At 40.0% G+C, this 22,864-nt stretch overlaps 2 protein-coding genes across 3 annotated transcripts in view; both read left to right on the top strand.

Annotated features, from left to right (window-relative positions):
- The window catches only part of LOC129857364 (R-spondin-3-like), a 41,269-nt gene extending 27,109 nt beyond the window's left edge, over positions 1-14,160 (top strand). The window contains exon 6 of the mRNA XM_055925524.1: positions 13,079-14,160. Coding sequence (XP_055781499.1) covers positions 13,079-13,317 — 239 coding nt within the window. The 3' untranslated portion in view covers positions 13,318-14,160. The remainder of the gene's footprint in view (positions 1-13,078) is intronic.
- A 2,848-nt stretch (positions 14,161-17,008) lies between these two features.
- Positions 17,009-21,654, top strand: LOC129857366 (E3 ubiquitin-protein ligase rnf146-like). Of its 2 annotated transcripts, none has more exons than XM_055925525.1 (3): positions 17,009-17,135; positions 18,362-18,424; positions 18,597-21,654. In XM_055925525.1, exon 3 carries the CDS (start codon positions 18,609-18,611, stop codon positions 19,671-19,673), a length of 1,065 nt encoding a protein of 354 aa, XP_055781500.1. In that variant the 5' UTR covers positions 17,009-17,135; positions 18,362-18,424; positions 18,597-18,608; the 3' UTR covers positions 19,674-21,654. The 2 variants fall into 2 exon arrangements, with proteins under 2 accessions (XP_055781500.1, XP_055781501.1); XM_055925526.1 differs by lacking the exon at positions 17,009-17,135 and adding an exon at positions 17,240-17,394.
- Positions 21,655-22,864: the final 1,210 nt, after the last annotated feature.

Here is a 22,864-nt window from a genome sequence, read left to right on the forward strand (position 1 = left end):
GCGATGGAAATGCATTTGGCAATGGATCTGCTTCGGTTCGGTGGATGGTGCTGTGTGCACTTTTCGAAGGATGGATCCCAGTCGGTCCGGGGCTGTGCGATGCGGGGGGTCGGGGGTGGTCTGCCGGGCATTGGGATGACAACCCAACTCGAGATGGGGGCTTTTGGCGGGTGGAATAGTGGGGACCAATTGGAGGTTTGCTTAGTGGAGATGCTAATGTCATGGTACAACTATATAGACACTCAATCATTATGTTACTTTTTAATAGGACGTTTACAAACATATATTTTGATAAAAATAATTGAAAGGTGTGTCTCAGTATGGTAAGTGGTGAAATAAGTATAGCCAGTTACAATTGTAATGGCTTAGCAGATAATAAGAAAAGACGATCAGTATTTACCTGGCTAAAAGAGAAGGATTATAATATCGACTGTTTACAGGAAACCCATTCGACAGTTTTAGATGAAGTTTTGTGGAAAAAGAACTGGGGGGGCAAAATATATTTCTCCCATGGGCAAAGAAATTCAAAAGGGGTGATGGTTTTAATTAATAATAACTTTGATCCAAATGTGCAACTTGTCCAAACAGATCCTCAAGGTAGATGGATTATTTTAAATATGTTATTGGACAATAAACATATATGGCTTATTAACCTATACGGTCCGAATAATGATGATCCAAGCTTCTTTGACAATATATATAAGAATGTATCAACTCTACAAGCAACACTAGACTCTATTATTATAGTGAGAGATTTTAATACGGTCTTAAATACCTCTATGGACCGGAAAGGAAATCACACTACAAACTATCACCCTCAGGCACTTAAGGAAATCAGGAATGTCATGGATATATTGGAATTAGTGGATATATGGAGACTTAAATACCCTGACCTAGTGAGATATACATGGCGGAGGCTTAATCAAGCTAGTCGCCTTGACTACTTTCTTATATCATTCTCTCTGGCACCAAAAGTTAAAAAGTGTTTGATAGGGGACAGAATGCGGTCGGACCATCACATAATTGGCATATATATTACTCTTACAGAATTTCCACGTGGGCGAGGATATTGGAAATTTAATCAAAGCCTACTAGATGATAAATTGTTTAGAACTAGGACAGAAGAATTTATAACTGACTTTTTTAGACATAACATAGGTACAGCAGATCCCCATATTGTATGGGACACTTTTAAGTGTGCCTTTAGAGGCCATGCAATTCAGTACTCATCTATAAAACAAAAGCAATTTCGATCAAAAGAGTCCATATTAACAAAGGAAATTGAAGGACTAACAGTACAGTTAGATAACAATAAAAACGGTACCATAGAGGCACAGAATAAGTTAGAGGAAAAACAAAAAGAAATGGAGGAACTTATTCAAGAAAGATCCAGTGTAATATATTACAAAAATAAAGCGAACTGGATGGAATATGGGGAAAAATGCAACAAATTCTTTTTCAATCTTCAATATAGAAATGCTACCAAAAAAACCGTATTAAAACTTGTTACAAAGGATGGAGTCACGCATGATTCACCAAATGATATTTTGAAAGAGGAAGTAAAGTACTTTAAGAATATATTTTCGTTTCAGGCTCCTCCATCTCCACTAACTGAAACTAATTGTATGGATTTTTTCCCTAATAATAATGTAAAATTAACCTGTCTAGGATCAGCGTGGCGCTAGCGGCACACCCCCCCCCCCCCCACTGAAAAACCAGTGCCGCGAAATTCAAAAAAAATATTTTTTTAAAATATTTAACTTTCACACATTAAAGTCCAATACAGCTAATGAAAGACACAGATCTTATGAATCCAGTCAACATTTCCGATTTTTAAAATGTTTTACAGGGAAGACACAATATGTAAAGATGTACATCTATTACCTAAAAACACATTAGCATATTCCACCATCTTTTATTTGTCCACCAACACCAGTAGCCATCACCAATTCGGCTAAACTAAGATATTTATAGCCCCTAACCAACAAAAAAACTCATTAGATGACAGTCTGATAACATATTTATGGTATGGGATAGGTTTTGTTAGAAAAAAGTGCATATTTCAGGTATATGGCATAGTTTACAATTGCACCCACCATCACAAATGGACTAGAATAATTACAATGAGCAACGTGTTTACCTAACTACTAATCATCAAACATTTCGTAAAAATACACAGCATACACGAATCGAAAGACACAGATCCTGTGAATACAGACAATATTTCAGATTTTCTAAGTGTCTTACAGCGAAAACACAATAAATCGTTATATTAGCTTAGCACATAGCAATTAGCAGCCCAGCATTGATTCTAGCCAAAGTGAGCGATAAAAGTCAACATCGCCAAAAGATATTAATTTTTTCACTAACCTTCTCAGAATTCTTCCGATGACACTCCTGTAACATCACATTACAACATGCATATACAGTTTGATCGAAAATGTTTATATTTAGCCACCAAAATCATGGTTAGACAATGTGAAATGTAACTCGGCTGGTCAGAATTTGTCCTTGCGCCACTTAGACAGTGATCTACTCTTATACATAAATACTCATAAACGTGACTAAAAAATATAGGGTGGACAGGGATTGATAGACAATTTAATTCTTAATACAATTGCGTTATTACATTTTTTAATTTATCCTTACTTTTCAATACAGTTTGCGCCAAGCGAAGCTACGTCAAAAAACATGGCGTCCTAAGCCACTAAAATGTTTCGACAGAAACACGATTTATCATAATAAAAATGTCCTACCTTGAGCTGTTCTTCCATCAGTATCTTGGGCAAAGGATCCTTTCTTGGGAGAAATCGTCTTTTGGTGGAAAGCTGTCCTCTTGCCATGTGGAAATGTCAACTACGTTCGGGATGAACTGAAAAGCGTGTCCAACTTTTCACATCGTTGCAAAAATAAATGTCACAAAATCGCACTAAACGGATATAAATTGCTATAAAACGCTTTAAATTAACTACTTTGTGATGTTTGTAACTCCTATAACGAGTGAAAAGATGACCGGAGAAATATAACAGGCTAAACTAATGCTTGGAACAGGAGAGGGTCGGTGTCTTCCACGCGCGTTACGCAGCAAGAAAAGACTTGCTAGCTAAAGGTTTTTTTCATTTGTAGGGCCTGTGAACGAGCAATCGAGCCCGTTGGAATCGTCATCACGTAAAGGCATCCAGGGGAAGACGTAAGAAGTGTCCGTATAGTCATAGCAACGACAGTGCCCGTTTAAATGACTTCAGAAAAGTGGCCAACGTTTCTCAAATCTGACTCCATGTCAGGGAAATTGCTGTAGAATGGGCTCTGTTCCACTTAGAGACAAAATTTCAACTCCTATAGAAACTATAGACTGTTTTCTATCCAATAATAATAATAATATGCATATTGTACGATCAAGGATTTTGTGGGAAGCCGTTTAAAAAATTAGCCACATTAGCATAAATAGTCTAAACAGCGCCCCCATCCCCAACAGGTTAACATCTGTACAGAAAGACTCATGTGAAGGCCTAATTACAGAGGAGGAACTACTTGATGCAATTGGGGCCTTTAAGGATGGGAAAACTCCAGGACTGGATGGCATACCAGTGGAAGTATACAAACATTTTTTTGATATACTCAAAGGACCATTATTAGCTTGTTTTAACCACTCCTATATAAATTATAGATTATCAGACACGCAACAAGAAGGTGTGATATCATTATTACTGAAACAGGACCCAAGTGGTATATATAAAGATCCAGTCCATTTAAAAAATTGGAGACCTCTTACACTTCAGTGTTGTGATGCAAAAATCCTAGCAAAATGCTAAGCGCATAGAATAAAAAAAGTTTTGTCAGATATTATTCATCCTAATCAGACAGGTTTTTTACATGGACGATACATTGGAGATAATATAAGGCAAGTACTGGAAACAATGGAACACTATGAAATATCGGGGACACCAGGCCTGGTTTTCATAGCTGATGTTGAAAAGGCCTTTGATAAAGTACGACTGGAGTTTATATATAAATGCCTAGAATATTTCAATTTTGGGGAATCTCTTATAAAATGGGTAAAAATTATGTATAGTAACCCTAGGTGTAAAATAGTAAATAATGGCTACATCTCAGAAAGTTTAAAACTATCTAGAGGAGTAAAACAAGGTTGTCCACTATCGGCATATCTATTTATTATTGCCATCGAAATGTTAGCTGTTAAAATTAGATCAAACATTAATATTAAGGGATTAGAAATCCAGGGCCTAAAAACTAAGGTGTCATTGTACGCTGATGATTCATGTTTTCTTTTAAAACCACAACTAGAATCTCTCCACGGCCTCTTAGAGGATCTAGATACATTTGCTATCCTCTCTGGATTAAAACCAAATTATGATAAATGTACCATATTACGTATTGGATCACTAAAAAATACACATTTTACATTGCCATGTAGTTTACCAATTAAATGGTCTGACGGTGATGTGGACATACTCGGTATACAAATCCCAAAAGAAAGAAATGATCTCACTCCAATAAATTTTTATAGAAAGTTAACAAAAATAGATAAGATCTTGCTACCATGGAAAGGAAAATACCTGTCTATTTGTGGGAAAATCACCCTGATTAACTCTTTAATCATATCACAGTTTACCTATTTGCTTATGGTTTTGCCTACACCTAGTGACCTGCTTTTTAAATTATATGAACAAAAAATATTCAATTTTATTTGGAACGGCAAGCCAGATAAAATTAAAAGGGCCTATTTATATAGCGAATATGAATTCGGAGGGCAGAAATTATTAAATATTAAAGCATTAGACCTCTCACTAAAGGCATCAGTCATACAAAAGTTATACTTAAATCCAAACTGGTTCTCTAGTAGATTGGTACGAATGTCTCATCCTATGTTTAAGAAGGGCCTTTTTCCCTTTATTCAGATTACACCTGCTCACTTTCGGTTGCTTGAAAAGGAAATAATCTCCAAAATATCTTTATTTTTTAAACAAGCCTTAGAAAGTTGGTTGCAATTTCAGTTGAATCCACCTAAAAGGACGGAACAAATAGTACAACAAATCTTGTGGTTAAATTCAAATATAGTAATTGATAAAAAAACTGTATTTATCGAAGAAATGTTTAAAAAAGGTATAATTTTTGTGAATGATATCATAAATAGGACTGGTGGAGTAATGTCACACATGCAGCTAACACAGACATATGGAAATGTCTGCTCTACCCAAAATTACAACCAATTAATTGCAGCATTACCACAAAAATGGAAGAGGCAGGTGGAAGGGGATAAAAGTAAGGAACTTGTATGTCGGCCTTATATTAAAGAACGTAAATGGTTAAAGAAAAGTGTGATAAATAAAAACATATACCAATTTCATTTAAGGACCAAAAAACTTACAGCTGTGCCATATAAGTTGCAAAATAGTTGGGAAGAGATTTTCGATGTACCCATTCCATGGCACATGGTTTATGAATTGATACGCAAAACAACGCCGGATTCAAAACTTCGAATTTTTCAATTTCAATTATTGTACAAAATTCTTGCAACTAATAGAATGTTATAAATATGGGGGATACAATCTTCCCAGCTCTGTAGATTCTGCTGTGAGGAGGCAGAGTCATTAGACCATTTATTTTGGTATTGTCCGCATGTAGCTCGTTTTTGGTCACAGGTCCAGGAATGGTTGAAGAATTGCAACATTTGCGTAGAACTAACGCTACAGATAGCAATACTGGGGGATCTGAAAAGCCATAGTCAATCAATCAATAATATAATAATTATTTTTGCAAAAATGTTTATTTTTAATTTACAATCCGTGGAAGCTATGAGAATGGGAAGATTCAAATCTTTTGTGAAGCATCACAGCACAGTTGAAAAATATATGGCAAATAAAAATCCGAAATGGATGATGTTGGAAGATAGATGGGAAAGGTTGAGTGGAGCTGAAGGGTGGGACTAATAACAAGATAAACAATGTAGGGCATACGGGATCTGTGAAATGTGTATAGGTGCGGGGCTATTGAGAAATAGCACAGTTACAAGTGGAAATCAAACTGGATGGACAACAGAAATAGAGGAAGGACTAAGAACAAACAAGAGAGAACTATTATAAAGCAGACTGTGTCTGTAAAATGTGTATAAGATGTATAAATTGAAGGTAAAAACAGAAATGTTTATCAGTTTACTCCAATTGGGGGATCGGTGGTAGGGTTTGCGGGGAATAATAATAAAGGTATACTCTTTAAAAAAAGTATGTATGTCTATGTAGGTATGTGTATGTATATATGTGTATATGTATGCATACGTGAATGGATATATATATTTACCCCAAAAAATATGGGGGATTGGAAATGATGCAGACAATTACATTGGAAGCAACATTCTTTCCGCAATATTAAGCTGATCCACCCCCCCCAAAAAAACAAAAAAAAAACACACAACATAGACTACCCACCCAAACTCACGCCCTGACCGTCAAACACATACAAAATAACAGAAAACCGGTCAGGAACGTGACAACTTCTGACCCACTGGGAATGTGATGAAAGAAATAAAAGCTGAAATAAATCATTCTCTCTACTATTATTCTGACATTTCACATTCTTAAAATAAAGTGGTGATCCTAACTGACCTAAGACGGGGAATTTTTAATTAGATTAAATGTCAGCAATTGTGAAAAACTGAGTTTAAATGTATTTTGCTAAGGTGTATGTAAACTTCCGACTTCAACTGTATATAGTATATCACTGTCTCTCTTGAATAACCTTGAATAAGGGTTTCAATAAATAAACCTTGAATAAGGGTTTCAAATTTGGGGAAATGGCACTCTCTAATTGTTTTCTATTTTTGACATTTTGTCTCTCTCTCTCTATCTATATACTGTATAATATATATATGTCTGTCTCTCTATCTCCCTGTCTATCTCTGTGTGTCTCTCTGTCTCTCTGAGTATCTCTCTCTGTCTCCCTGTCTCTCTCTCTGTCTCCCTGTCTCTCTCTCTATCTCCCTGTCTCTATGGGTGTGTCTCTCTCTATCTCCCTGTCTCTCCTTGTTTCTCTATCTATCTCAATGTCTCTCTGTGTGTCTCTCTCTGTCTCCCTCTCTCTCTCTCTCTCTCTCTCTCTCTCTGTGTCTCTATCTCCCTGTCTCTACTCTCTTTCTCCCTGTCTCTCTGGGTGTGTTTCTCTCCTTGTTTCTCTATCTATCTATCTCTCTCTCTCTGTCTCCCTCTCAATTCAATTCAATTCAAGTCAAGGGGCTTTATTGGCATGGGAAACATGTGTTAACATTGCCAAAGCAAATGAGGTCGATAATATACAAAAGTGAAATAAACAATACAAATTAACAGTAAACATTACACATACAGAAGTTTCAAAAGAATAAAAACATAAAAAATGTCATATTATGTATATATACCGTGTTGTAACAATGTACAAATGGTTAAAGTAAACAAGGGAAAATAAATAAGCATGAATATGGGTTGTATTTACAATGGTGTTTGTTCTTCACTGGTTGCCCTTTTCTTGTGGCAACAGGTCACCAGTCTTGCTGCTGTGATGGCACACTGTGGAATTTCAAAATTGGGTTTGTTTTCGAATTCTTTGTGGGATCTGTGTAATCTGAGGGAAATATGTGTCTCTAATATGGTCATACAGGAGCAGGAGGTCAGGAAGTGCAGCTCAGTTTCCACCTCATTTTGTGGGCAGTGTGCACATAGCCTGTCTTCTCTTGAGAGCCATGTCTGCCTACGGCGGCCTTTCTCAATAGCAAGGCTGTGCTCACTGAGTCTGTACATAGTCAAAGCTTTCCTTAAGTTTGGGTCAGTCACGGTGGTCAGGTATTCTGCCACTGTGTACTCTCTGTTTAGGGCCAAATAGCATTCACGTTTGCTCTGTTTTTTTGTTAATTCTTTCCAATGTGTCAAGTAATTATCTATTTGTTTTCTCATGACTTGGTTGGGTCTAATTGTGCTGCTGTCCTAGGGCTCTGTGGGGTGTGTTTGTGAACAGAGCCCCAGGACCTGCTTGCTTAGGGGACTCTTCTCCAGGTTCATCTCTCTGTAGGTGATGGCTTTGTTATGGAAGGTTTGGGAATCGCTTCATTTTAGGCGGTTGTAGAATTTAACCTTTCAGTGATACCCATCCCGGATCCGGGAGCATCCTCATCAAAAAAGCTGACTAGCATAGCCTAGCCTAACGGGACAGGGATATCATATAATATAATTTTCATGAAATCACAAGTCCAATACAGCAAATGAAAGATAAATATCTTGTGAATCCAGCCATCATTTCCAATTTTTCAAATGTTTTACAGCGAAAACACAATGTATTTCTATTAGCTAACCACAATAGCCAAAGACTCAACCGCATATTTTCACCATGTTTCTACCGCATAGGTAGCTATCACAAAACCGACCAAATAGAGATATAATTAGTCACTAACCAAGAAACAACTTCATCAGATGACAGTCTTATAACATGTTATACAATACATTTATGGTTTGTCCGAAAAATGTGCATATTTGAGGTATAAATCATAGTTTTACATTGCAGCCACCATCACAAATAGCACCGAAGCAGCCGGAATAATTACAGAGAGCAACGTGAAATACCTAAATACTCATCATAAAACATTTATGAAAAATACATGGTGTACAGCAAATGAAAGATAAACATCTTGTGAATCCAGCCAATATTTCCGATTTTTTTAAGTGTTTTACAGCGAAAACACAATATATATTTCTATTAGCTCACTACAGTAGCCAAACACACAACGCAATTTACTCCCCGCAAAAATAGCTTGCACAAAACTGACAAAATAGAGATAAAATGAATCACTAACCTTGAACAAATTCATCAGATGACAGTCTTATAACATGAGGTTATACAATACACTTATGTTTTGTTCGAAAATGTGCATATTTAGAGCTACAAATCCTGATTATACATTGTGAATACGTAGCATCGATTCACCAGAATCTCCAGAGATATTTTGGACACTCACCTAATCTGACCAAAGAACTCATCATAAACTTTACATAAAAATACTTGTTGTATGGCAAATGAAAGATACACTGGTTCTTAATGCAACCACCGTGTTAGATTTAAAAAAATAACTTTACCATAACAAACAGCTTGCGTTATTGCGAGACAGCGCTCGCCAAAACGGCAGAGAATAGGAATCAACATTTTCCACAGAAATACGAAATAACATCATAAATTGTTCTTACTTTTGCTGAGCTTCCATCAGAATCTTGTACAAGGAGTCCTTGGTCCAGAATAAATCGTTGTTTGGTTTTAGAATGTCCTTTTCTTCTGTCGAATTCGCGCCACAATGCTAGCCAAGCTTGATAACGTTCCCATCTTCTCTCTACGCAAAGAACGGAAAACTCCAAAAGTCCCAATAAACGTTGAATAATCTGATAAAACTCGTTTGAAAAAACATACTTTACGATGTTATTATCACATGTATCAAATAAAATCAGAGCCGGAGATATTCGCCGTGTAAACCGAACGCTTATCAGAAGACAATATCGAGGTGCTTCGCGCGCCTAGGTAGAGAAAGGAAATTCCTGACCTGTCACTCCAAAAGCTCTTATTCGACCTCAGATCAAGCTAGACACCCCATTCCACCTTCCACTGCCTGCTGACATCTAGTGGAAGGCATATGAAGTGCATGTATATCGATAAATATAAGCCAGTTGAATAGGCAGGCCCTGAAACAGAGCCCCATTTTCAGAATTTTCACTTCCTATCTGGAAGTTTGCTGCCAAATGAGTTCTGTTTTACTCACAGATATAATTCAAACAGTTTTAGAAACTTGAGTGTTTTCTATCCAATAGTAATAATAATATGCATATTGTATGATCTAGAATAGAGTACGAGGCCGTTTAAATTGGGCACGATTTTTTCCAAAGTGAAAATAGCACCTCCCTATTGACAAGAAGTTTTTAACAGCTCTTTTCTGGATTTTGATAATTAGCGGGTATCGGCCTAATTCTGCTCTGCATGCATTATTTGGTGTTCTACGTTGTACACAGAGGATATTTTTGCAGAATTCTGCATGCAGAGTCTCAATTTGGTGTTTGTCCCATTTTGTGAATTCTTGGTTGGTGAGCGGTCCCCAGACCTCACAACCATAAAGGGCAGTGGGTTCTATGACTGATTAAATTATTTTTAGCCAGATCCTAATTGGTATGTTGAATTTTATGTTCCTTTTGATGGCATAGAATTCCCTTCTTGCCTTGTCTATCAGATCGTTCACAGCTTTGTGGAAGTTACCTGTGGCGCTGATGTTTAGGCCAAGGTATGTATAGTTTTTGTGTGCTCTAGGGCAACAGTGTCTAGATGGAATTTGTATTTGTGGTCCTGGCGACTGGACCTTTTTTGGAACACCATTATTTTGGTCTTACTGAGATTTACTGTCAGGGCCCAGGTCTGGCAGAATCTGTGCAGAATATCTAGGTGCTGCTGTAGGCCCTCCTTGGTTGGTGACAGAAGCACCAGATCATCAGCAAACAGTAGACATTTGACTTCAGATTCTAGTAGGGTGAGGCCGGGTGCTGCAGACTTTTCTAGTGCCCGCGCCAATTCGTTGATATGTATGTTGAAGAGGGTGGGGCTTAAGCTGCATCCCTGTCTCACCCCACGGCCCTGTGGGAAGAAATGTGTGTGTTTTTTGCCTATTTTAACCGCACACTTGTTGTTTGTGTACATGGATTTTATAATATCATATGTTTTACCCCCAACACCACTTTCCATCAATTTGTATAGCAGACCCTCATGCCAAATTGAGTCGAACGCTTTTTTGAAATCAACAAAGCATGAGAAGACTTTGCCTTTGTTTTAGTTTGTTTGTTTGTCAATTAGGGTGTGCAGGGTGAATACATGGTCTGTTGTACAGTCATTTGGTAAAAAGCCAATTTGACATTTGCTCGGTACATTGTTTTCACTGAGGAAATGTATGAGTCTGCTGTTAATGATAATGCAGAGGATTTTCCCAAGGTTGCTGTTGACGCATATCCCACGGTAATTATTGGGGTCAAATTTGTCTCCACTTTTGTGGATTGCGGTGATCAGTCCTTGGTTCCAAATATTGGGGTAGATGCCAGAGCTAAGGATGATGTTAAAGAGTTTTAGTATAGCCAATTGGAATTTGTTGTCTGTATATTTGATCATTTCATTGAGAATACAATCAACACCACATGCCTTTTTGGGTTGGAGGGTTTTTATTTTGTCCTGTAGCTCAATCAAGGTAATTGGAGAATCCAGTGGCTTCTGGTAGTCTTTAATAGTTGATTCTCTCTGTGTGTGTGTCTAACTCTATCTTCCTGTCTCTCTGAGTGTCTCTGTCTCCCTGTCTCTCTCTCGATCTCCCTGTCTCTCTGGGTGTGTCTCTCTCTATCTCCCTGTCTCTCTGTGTGTCTCTCTTTGTCTCCATCTGTGTGTGTGTGTGTGTGTGTGTGTGTGTGTGTGTGTGTGTGTGTGTGTGTGTGTGTGTGTGTGTCTGTCTCTATCTCCCTGTCTCTCTGGGTGACTCTGTCTCCCTCTCTATCTATCTCCCTCCCTCCCTCTCTATCTATCTCTCTCTCTCTCTCTCTCTCTGTGTATGTGTCTCTATCATTATTTCTCTCTCTATCATTCTCTCGCTCTGTCACGCTCTTGCTATTTGTGTCTCTGTTCCAGTCTCTCTCTCTCTCTCTAGTTATCTCTCACTCTCTTGCTCTCCCTTTCTCTCTATCCCTCTCTACACCCACACACATTGTTTGGACCCTACACTCCTGCTGCAAGAGCAACCCACCAAACCCCTTTCAATAATGCCTCTTTCACACTGCACTATACACACACACCATACAAACACACACACATGCCATAAACACACAATGGACACACACACACCCTACAATCTGCCTGGCCTTGTGGGATGTATGGAGGCCTCTCCTCCTCTCCTGCCCTGAGCTCAGATAGTTCAGATACAGATTACGGCTGGGAAGAGCTAGCACTAGTGCTAGCACCAGTTTTGTCTCACCTTTGAGGCTGGTGGGCTTTCATTATTCCTGCAGACCAGAGCCAGGGAAGACTAAACAGAGTTGGATGGTAGGGCCCTATATCGCACTGGCTGGACCCCAGGAATGTGTGGGTCAGCGTTGGGCTGGCGTGCGCTGCGAGCCCTTCTCTGCCTGGTCAGGATGGAGCGGAGCTCAGAGCACGGCTGGGCTGATTAATGGTCACAGACTGAAGGGGGGCCAGGGGGAGAGAGAGGCTCCGTGCCTACCTCAGCAGTTTCGCAATCCTGCTGCTTACACATGGACAGCACAACACGAATAGGGCCAGTTTCAATCTGTCGATCTGTCTTTTCTCTCTCTCTCTCTCTCTCTCGCTCTCTGGGGGGTGTTATATATTAATGATGTGGGGCTTTTCAGCTTCCAGTGGTAAACTCTACAACATTCCATGAAATTGATTTGTTTATGAGATGGCGAAAGAGCAGATAAACTGAAGTTTATTTAAAGGCTTTCTATTTTTGACAAAGCCTATCAGCGGAGAATTGCAACAGCTGAACTTAACCTTGCTCACAGGGTGTGGCCACTGTCTGTGATGCAAGGCTGACCTCTTGTGGTCAATAGGGGGAACATGTTTGTACTGTGCCATATTAGTTACTCCCTGGACAGCCAGCAGGTATTTTTTATTTTATTTATTTTTATTTTACCGTTATTTTACCAGGTAAGTTGACTGAGAACACGTTCTCATTTGCAGCAACGACCTGGGGAATAGTTACAGGGGAGAGGAGGGGGATGAATGAGCCAATTGTAAACTGTTTGTAAACAATTGTATATGACCAAGACTAGAGCACACTGATAAATTGGTATGCAAAAGAGATCTTTGACATCCTCGTCACACCCATTCTCTCTTCATATTCATCTTATTCTGCATATCATCATCTGAAAGTGCACCTCCTGCCATGACCCTCAACCAGCTCTCTGTGTAAAATCATGTAGATCACTTGAAAATATAACAGAAATCATTATAAAGAGAGATTGAGCTGTTGACTAACAAGTGTTTTCTGTTCTGTGTTTTTTTCCATCTCTAGGGCAAGGCAAGGGGAGGAAGGGTGAGCGGCGGGGCGAGAGGAGAAATCGGGACAACCGCCGGGACAAGGACAGCCAGGGGGAAGGCCGGCGGGAGAGGAAGAAGGACAGAGAGAGGGAGAGGGGGGAGGCAGGTGACCGGGAGGACTCTGAGAACAGGAACAAGACAGAGCAAAGACGCCGAAGAGGCCAAAACAGAGACCATGTTGTCTCACCTGAGGGAGGAGCTCCTGAACAGTAACAAAGCCTGGAGGAGTCCTCTCACTCCACCCCCTCTTTGTCACCCTCGCCCCCTCAACTCCTTGCTGAAGGGGTGCTGCTGCTACCTGTATTATTTAAATATATACTGTATATGCACAAGAGAGATGGGGTCACTCGATCGGGCCACTGCAGACTCTAAGGACTTCTCCCCTACATACCTACCTACCTGCCCCCCTCCACCACACACCACTGAGAGGCCGCCTCCCCCTTCCTGTCCTGTCCTCTAGTTTCATCAGACCAGAGAGACCCAAGACTGCTGTTGATTGGACGGGAATGTACAAAACTGCTCTTGTGATTGGATGGGACTGTACAGAGAGTAGAGGAGTGAGACATTCAAATGTGACAGTATGGGGATGATGATGTGTTTGTCATTGGGAGTCGGGACAATGTAAATGCTTGTTGAATCGGTTATTTAAAAGGGTCCCGCCCAGTTAAAAACAAACTTTGCGTCTTGGTTTGAATGTAGATTTAATTTGTAACATTATGTAGAATTGTTGTTGTTGTTTAAATGTCTTTTTGTTTTTGTTTGTTGTTTTTTGCTGAGTAAATTATCATGGGATATCACTAACAGAAAGACAGACAGATGTGGCTACTGCATCCAGATGTGTAGTAAACATGAGACAAACCGACTGAATTGATTTTGTGACAGAATGAAGACGGACCCCATTGTTTTCCTCCCAACTTATTATTGATCATGTTTGTTCAGAAGCGTCCTGGACAAAGTGCTAGTTTGCCTATCTGTGTAAGCAGGATCTGTGCTTTCACTAAAGCCACCTGAGCAGAAATCAAAAGCATCTGTATGTCAAATAAACTATAATGGGTTTGTACTTGTCTTTGTTTTTCATTTGTTATCTTTGGGCAATATTTTTGGTATCTCAGATTGTTCTGGCAATTCTCACTTTTTTATTTTATTTGTATCACAAACCATTTGGGGGAAAATCATTATAAAAGTGGACAATTCCTAAAAAATATATATTTCACAATCAAGGCATACTCAATATTTAAGAGCACACTATAAGGAGTATAATGACACCACGATGTTGTCTTTCTCATGTACAGTTAATGGATCATAGGGTCTTACAGGGGACATCTATAGGTCTAAAGGGACGAATTGGCCACTTTCATCCCCACCAAAATTGTTTGTGATACAAATCTAAAAAACATCAAACATCTTTACTCCCATATGAAGCTAGAACAATCGGAGATAACCAAAATATTGTCGGGACACGCTGGCATGAAATCGCGCCAACTAATCAATAAACACTCTCCGGGGACCTGCCTTTCTAATTTCAGATTCACTGTTGCTTAGTTTTTGCTAAGTTGCACCCAGTTGTATTTTGAGAAATACATGCGATCCAGTCGGAAATGTGGAATAGAATGGACCAATGGAAATGAGAGCGCAAGGTGAGAGGATGTGTGGTAGCGGAGGTGGTGTGAAAACAGACAGTTGCAACTTTGCAAAACTGCTCACAGTAAGTGTATATTTTGTATTTAATAATAATATAATTTAAATAATCTTTCTCGCTCACATGAAAATTAAGTTCCAAAGGTTTATAAAACCGTATTGCTAGAAGGATTAATAACGTTTCTAAACATTAAAACAGAGTGTTGGGATTGTAGTCATTGATCCAGCTGTTGTCCATACATTCAATTGAGAACTCAAGGGCTGGGTACACTGTAACTAAATATTGTTAAGTAACTGGTTCCACAGACCTTTTTTTTGTTGGTTTACTCAACTTTTCATTTTTAGTTTTTCAACATGAGAAAACGTAGGCAAAAATTCAGTCAACTTAAAATGTGTTTTCTCAATTTTGTCTCATATGTAAACTAGAAAAGTATTATTTTACCAGCAGAAAGAGGCTGTGGAAATAGCTACCGGCACAGTGCTTTTCATGTATATATCTGACAGCTGATCACATTGTGCATGTTCATTTAAACAGTAAATGGTATTCAAACTCACAACCTCTTGATTCACAGCATACCAATCTTCCTGCTACGCCACCACGTCTGTGTCAATAACATATTTGACATACATGATTGCATTGTGCATGTTAATTTCTACAGTAATTAGTATTCACCTGGGATTTGAACTCACAACCTCTTGGTTCACAGCATTCCAAACTTCCTGCCACGACACCATGTCTGTGTCGTTAACGGATTCGACTGTATTTTAGGGGATGACGGCCTTTGTTCACTCCAAGATCCTAAAGATAGATTAAAACTATCTGGCTCATAATTTTTCTTTTATCTACAATTTAGGTCTGCCGTTAGGGCTCATGGTGTTCCTTGGAAGTCAGCTTTGACGCTACATCCTATGCAAAATATTTTGAGTTTAAGATCGAAACAAAGGGTTTCCGAAATGTATCATTTATTTACTGTCAACTTCTTATAAACCTCTTCCTCTCTATACTCAGTGGAATAGAGACCTTCCAGGTTTGGATCAATGTTTTAGTTGGGACCCCGTGTAGTCTAATATTCAACAATCGTCTCGTTATCCTGATCACCATCACATTATAATTTTGTACCCAGCATTTATCAAACTCCTCGTAATCTGTATCATATGACATTTTTTAATGATGCTTCCTGTACATTGTGCCATCTTAATGAACCTGGTGCCTTTATACACATGGTTTGGGAATGCCGTCTGGTATCTATATTATTGGATAAATAGCTTTGAATATGTCCACTCTGTTGTCAGAAAATATTCCTGCATCTCTTTTTATTTTACTTTTAAATTATTTATCTGTTTTTCATTTATCTCGATGTCAGAAGGGCATTCTTCTCGCTGGCCTAACGCCTGCAAAAAAAATATTGCAGTACCATGGAAGCCTCCACACTCACTCTCTATCCGTCAATCGATCCTCACTTTTTTGAATGTAATTTATATGGAGCATTCAACTTCATGGAGCTAAAGAAGACACTTTGAACCAATGGCTTCTTGCCGCTAAAAACACTTCGTGATGTGTTGCTCTGTATTTTATTTTGCTGCGCCACTCGGGAGCCAAAAGCACCACCAACATTAGACACAGAAAAATCTAAAATTGCTTAAATATGTAAATCAAATCAATCAGATTAATTGATGATAATTGACACAGACATGGTCGCATAGCCGGAAATTCTGAATAATATGAACCAAGAGGTTGTGAGTTCAAATCCCAGGTGAGGACATGTTGGATAATAATGTATACATAAATTAACATGCACAGTCTGATTATGTAAGTCAACCTGTATCAAATATGCAAGTTGAAAACATTGTATGGTAAAAGTGCTGTGTGTGTAACTACACTGAACAAAAATATAGATGCACCAATTTCAAAGATTCTTTACAGTTCATATAAGGACATCAATAAATTAATTAGGCCCTAATCTATTGATTTCACATGACTGGAAATACAGACCTACATCTTTTGTTCACAGATACCTTTTTTTTTTAAAGTTGGGGAGTGGATCAGAAAACCAGTCAGCATCTGGTGTGACCACCATTTTGGCTGGGGTAGGCTGTGATTGTAGATAAGAATTTGTTCTTAATTAACTGACCTGCCTAGTTAAATAAAGGTAAAAATAAAATAAAAAATCTGTGGACTGACCAATGTTAAACACCAATGGGCGTTTTCTGATATCAAGGAAAGCCCACATTAAGAAACGTCCCGAATTAAGGTCTGCAATTACTTCATTTTGCACTTCACCGCTGATTCCAGAAAATTGTAATGTGCGTGATTACGTTCAATAAACGTAGTCATCATACGTTAACAGCCTAAACTTACTACGTTTCTTTTTGTGAAGGAGGAAAACAGACGGGTGAGTTTAACATAACATTTCTCGCTTTGCAGCTAATTTAGTTACATGTGTATGATTTATAATCAATGTAATATTTAACAATACAAGAGGTACACAATGACCGATAAATCTAACATGCGAAATGACAGTATCGGTTAAGAGAGAGAAGTGACTAGCGCTGTCTTTCTCGACTGAGACGGCAGGCTAACGTTAGCTAGCTATGTTGTCAATCCTAGAAACTTGGATACAACAGGTCTCATTGTTTTGATTCCGCCTGGAGGTGGGTAACGTTAGTTCAAATCAAAGTTAGCAGACTAGCCAACCTTCCGTTTGTCGCCGTTTCAATGCGAATAACAACACTGAATATATAAAAATATTATGGCCGTAGCTAGCTACGTTAATGTTATGTAAAGGGAGAATGCTGTCGAGTTTGCTAGCTCAGAGATTAGCCAACGTTAGCTAGCTACCTTGCTGACGATGGCTTAACCTCGAAGAACAAAACGCCTACTGTTCGCTAGCAATCTTCGTTTTTGGTTGGACTGTATCACGATATTTTTCCTATGTGAAAATTAACATGAAGTAAACTCAACTCTTTAGTCCTTTACTAACCAGCTGTATGTAAAATAGTTAGCTGTAGCTTAGAAAATAAATATTACACTGGATAATAAATAAATGTGTCACTGGATGACAACATAATGTTTTGTTTTCAACATTAGGGCTGTTTTCCAAAATAAGTGAAAGTTGTTATGTTTCGTTGCCACGACACTAACGAGTATCGCGATACAGGTATTGTCAGTTAGCTAGCTCACATACTGACCACACTGCTCGCGTTGCGTGCGTGAGCATTGCAAAATAAATGTAGACATACATATTATTAAATCATTGCATTCACACTGATCGCGCAGGTCTGCATGGACAGGTGCTAAAATAGAATAATTGGTTATATTTATGATGCTCAAGTCCTGCCTCTCCCATCTCCTCATTGGTTTTTAGGAGCATATACCCAGATTTTTTATTTTAGCTAGCTAAGCTTGCCCCATGTCATTGTTAACTAGCTTGGGTATCGGGACCCTGTTCCGGTCTTCTTTTCATGATTTAGTTGAAAATAGTGTTTCAATTATCCAAAAACAATCGACTATTGATATCATCATTCCCGTATTGTTTACTGTGTTTCCCGGAATCGGAAGTTCATCTATCAATTAAAAAAACATCAAATCTGTGCTATAACCTTTGTTTCCTTTTGGCAGTGAGACATTTGAACAACCACCATTAAGCCTAATGCTACAGCCGCAACATTAGCAGATATTACAGTAAGTAGCTCCTACAGAATCTCTGCCTGTCCTGTGTGTAGCTAAATAAACTGCTTTAACTTGTTCAGTGTATTGGTTGATTTAATTTGGCAACTATGATGCTAGTAGTTCGCATTAACATATTTTTTGTGTCAATAATGGTCTCTTTTCTTTGCCCCCACCCCACCCAAAGTACTTCCTAAGGATGGCTAGCTGCGGTGAGGTTGACCACTCTGTGAGCTCGCTCCCATCCAGTAAGAAGGGGAGTGGTGATTCTGCCTGCTCTGGTTCCAGTGGCTCATCACCTGCCCTGGCTGTCCCAGAGTGTGCCATCTGCCTGCAGAGCTGTGTCCACCCTGTCCAGCTACCCTGCCGCCACGTCTTCTGTTTCCTGTGTGTGAAAGGGGCGTCCTGGCAGAGCAAGCGCTGTGCTCTCTGTAGACAGGAGGTTCCCGAGGACTTCCTGGAGCACCCCACTCTGCTGTCCCCCGAAGAGCTGAAGACCGGAGGGCGGGCTGCCGCAGGGGACAACGCCTGGTACTATGAGGGGAGAAACGGCTGGTGGCAGTATGACGAGAGGACCAGCCGTGAGCTGGAAGATGCTTTCTCCAAGGGCAAGAAGACAGCTGAGATGCTGATAGCCGGGTTCCTGTACGTGGCCGACCTGGAGAACATGGTGCAGTACCGGCGCAATGAGCACGGCCGCCGCCGCAAGATAAAACGGGACATTGTGGACATTCCCAAGAAAGGGGTGGCGGGCCTCCGTCTGGACACCGAGGGCGGCACGCAGGGGTCCGCTGCGGCAGGGAGAGGGAACTCTGCAGACGGGGCTGATACTTCAGCAGCCTCACTGCAGCAGGCTGCAGCAGCTCCAGCTGCTTTCACAGTCCTGTCTGCTCCTGCCAGGCCTCCCACCTCTCTGGGGGGCCAGCCTGGCAGCCCCACCAGCCCCTCCCTGGAAGACACCCTGGCCCTGCTCCACATCAGCCCCACAGATGCGCCGGAGAGGGCTGAGGTCGGGGAGGGAGAGGAGGGGGAAGAGGAGGCCACGGCCACACCCTCCATGTCATCTGGTCCTAACACCTCTGTGGATGGGTCTGGGGACTGGAGCGACGATGAGGAGGAGGAAGGGGATGGGGAAGCAGTGGAGCCCCGGGAGCAGAGACTGCGTTTGGGGGAGAGCCCAGAGGACAGGTCCCCCCCTGGGGCTGAGGCCTCCAGCATCAGTGTGAGGTCGCGAAGGCCTGACGGCCAGTGTACTGAAGTGTGAGCTCCACTCATGAACCTCTGCACTGTAGCTAACATTCTTAGCTCACATAGGACTCTGAAACAGATTAAAACCAACCCCTGCATACAACTGTCTCGAGGCAAGGAGACACTCCCATTATATTAGACTTTAAAGATGAAAATTACCCCCTGAAAATTAGTTATAGTCAAAATTTACTGGTGGGCCTTAGGAGCAGTCTTTCCCCATACAACTTGTTAGTTGAGCGTTGAATTGTTGTTTCGTGTAAGTTGTTGGGATGTTTGAACGTCCTCATGCCTGCAGACAGTATGTGATGCAGCCGTGTTGAAAGATGGAGACTTATTATTTTCAGAGACATGCATTTAACTGAATCAGGTAGCAGCCTCTTATCAGCTAATCAACAGTTGTTTTGATCAGATCAGTGGTTGTGTTTTCCTCTCTCTGCAGCAGCTTGGTGTGTTGAGTTCTAGGCTGCTCCAAAGTGATTAACACCATGCTCCATGACCTCTGATCAAAAAGCTCAGTAGACACCATTTTCATTTGTGTTTCAAAAGCGAAGCATGTTCAGTTGCTGATTTATTAATCTGAAATGCTAGTCTGTTTCATAACGTGTGCATGTGTTTTAAGAGAGGGGTTAGATTCTTAACCTCTCTTGGGCACGTGAGACGGTAGCGTCACACCTCTTCAACAGCCAGTGAAACTGCTGGGCGCCAAATTCAAATACAGAAATACTCATTATAAAAATTCAGAAAACAAAACATATTTTACATAGGTTTAAAGATGAACTTCTTGTGAATCCAACCACGGTGTCAGATTTTTAAAATGCTTTACGGCGAAAGCATACCTTACGATTATTTGAGAACATAGCCCACTAGACAAATCATTACAAACAGTAGCTAGCCAAGTAGAACAGTTACACATGTCAGAAATAGAGATAAAATGAATCCCTTACCTTTGATGATCTTCATATGGTTGCACTCAGCAAACATTCATTTACTCAATAAATGTTCCTTTTGTTTGATAAAGTCTCTTTATATCCAAAAACCTCCGTTTTGTTTGTGCGTTTTCTTCAGTAATCCACAGGCTCAAACGCAGTCAAAACAGGAAGACAAAAAAATCCAAATTGTATCCGTAAAGTTCATAGAAACATGTCAAACGATGTTTATATTCAAACCTATATTCAAACCTCGATAATATTTCAACCGGACAATAACGTCGTCAATTTAAAAGGTAAACAAGAAACGCAGTCTCTCGGTTTCTTGTTGACACTTTAGGGTCCACTCATTCAGACTGCTCTTACTTCTTCATTTTTCAGAATACAAGTCTGAACTATTTCTAAAGACTGTTGACATCTAGTGGAAGGCATAGAAACTGCAATTTGAGTCCTAAGTCAATGGATACTGTAATGGCATTGAATAGAAAACTACAAAATCAACAACAAATCCATTCAGGAAGTATTTTCTTTTCTCAGGTTTTCGCCTGCCAAATCAGTTATGTTATACTCACAGACACTATTTTAACAGTTTTGGAAACTTTAGAGTGTTTTCTATCCAAATCTACCAGTTATATGCATATCATATCTTCTGGGCCCGAGAAGCAGGCAGTTTAATTTGGGCATGCATTTCATCCAAAATTCCAAATGCTGCCCCCTACCCTAGTGAAGTTAAACACTACTGGTGAAGAGGAGGACTGATGTTTTTGATTTTAGTTTAACTGTTTGTTTTTTCTTTGTTTTCCTATGGTTGTAAATTCTATTGTGTGATTACTAAGACGGTAAGAGAAGAGCAACGGTTGATAGGTGGCTTGCTGGCTGTCTCCTGCAAAACATTTGAAGTTTTAAATGTTATTGTTTTTATATTTCTTACCAGCTGACTGTCATTGTCATCTGTTGAGCTCAATTTTACTATCATTATAATAACCTTTACTTTCTGTAACGATTTTTGGTTTGTAATCTTTTACATGGTATGTAATTTTAAATAAAATGTGTGTATTCATCAACCCAAAACGTTGATTGGAAGTATTGTTTTTGTTGGATGAAAGCAAAAGGTGAGCTGATCACATGCCAACACAACTAGCGACATCATGCAAGATTCTGCAAGAAATAAGCTGTCTTGTATCAAATCTGTTCACAGTTTATTTTTTCCCCCTGATATTTCTCATGTGACAACTCTACACTATATAAACAACTATGTGGACATCCCTTAAAATTTGTGGATTTCGGCCACAACTGTTGCTGACAGGTGTATAAAATCGGGCACACAGCCATGCATTCTCCATAGACAAACATTGTCAGTTGAATCGCCTTACTGAACAGCTCAGTGACCTTTAATGTGGCGCCGTCATAGGATGCAACCTTTCCAACAAGTCAGTTGGTCAAATGTCTACCCTGCTAGAGCTGCCCAGGTCAACTGTAAGTGCTGTTATTGTGAAGTGGAAACGTATAGGAGTAACAACAGCTCAGCTGCGAAGTGGTAGGCCACACAAGCTCACGGAACGGGACCACTGAAGTGTGTAAAAATCCTCTGTCCTAGGTTGCAACACTCACTACCGAGTTCCAAACTGCCTTTGGAAGCAATGTCAGCACAATAACTGTTAGTTGGGAGCTTCATTAAATGGGTTTCCATGGCTGAGCAGTGGCACACAAGCCTTAGATTAGTTTGGGGAAGACCAGTTCCTGTTTCAGCATGACAATGCCCCCGTGCACAAGGCGAAGTCCCTACAGAAATGGTTTGTCGAGATCAGTGTGGAAGAACTTGACTGGCCTGCACAGAGCCCTGACCTCAACTCCATCAAACATCTTTGTGAGGAATTGGAACGCTGACTGCGAGCCCGGGCTATTCGCTCAACCTCACTAATGCTCTTGTGGCTGAATGGAAGCAAGTCCCGCAGCAATGTTCCAACATCTAGTGAAACCCTTCCCAGAAGAGTGGAGGCTGTTATAACAGCAAAGGGGGGACCAACTACATATTAATGTCCATGATTTTGGAATGAGATGTTTGACGAGCAGGTGTCCACATACTTTTGGTCATGTAGTGTACCTCACCACTTGCTAATACCATGCACCCGCTGCTCCTGCCCTGCACAGGTCCACTTGGTGCAGTGTAGCGTACCTACTTCAACAGACAGGTTCCAACCCACTCTGAATTCATCTCACACCCTGGTTTGATATTCTGATCACAGTGTATCTGTAAGCAACACCAAAGCCTGGTGTTTGG

This window comes from Salvelinus fontinalis, chromosome 6, assembly GCF_029448725.1.
Source record: "Salvelinus fontinalis isolate EN_2023a chromosome 6, ASM2944872v1, whole genome shotgun sequence".
Taxonomy (NCBI): domain Eukaryota; kingdom Metazoa; phylum Chordata; class Actinopteri; order Salmoniformes; family Salmonidae; genus Salvelinus; species Salvelinus fontinalis.

Excerpts from the sequence above, each read along its gene's own strand:
- LOC129857366 (XM_055925525.1), top strand. The coding sequence starts at position 18,609 with ATGGCTAGCTGCGGTGAGGTTGACCACTCTGTGAGCTCGCTCCCATCC.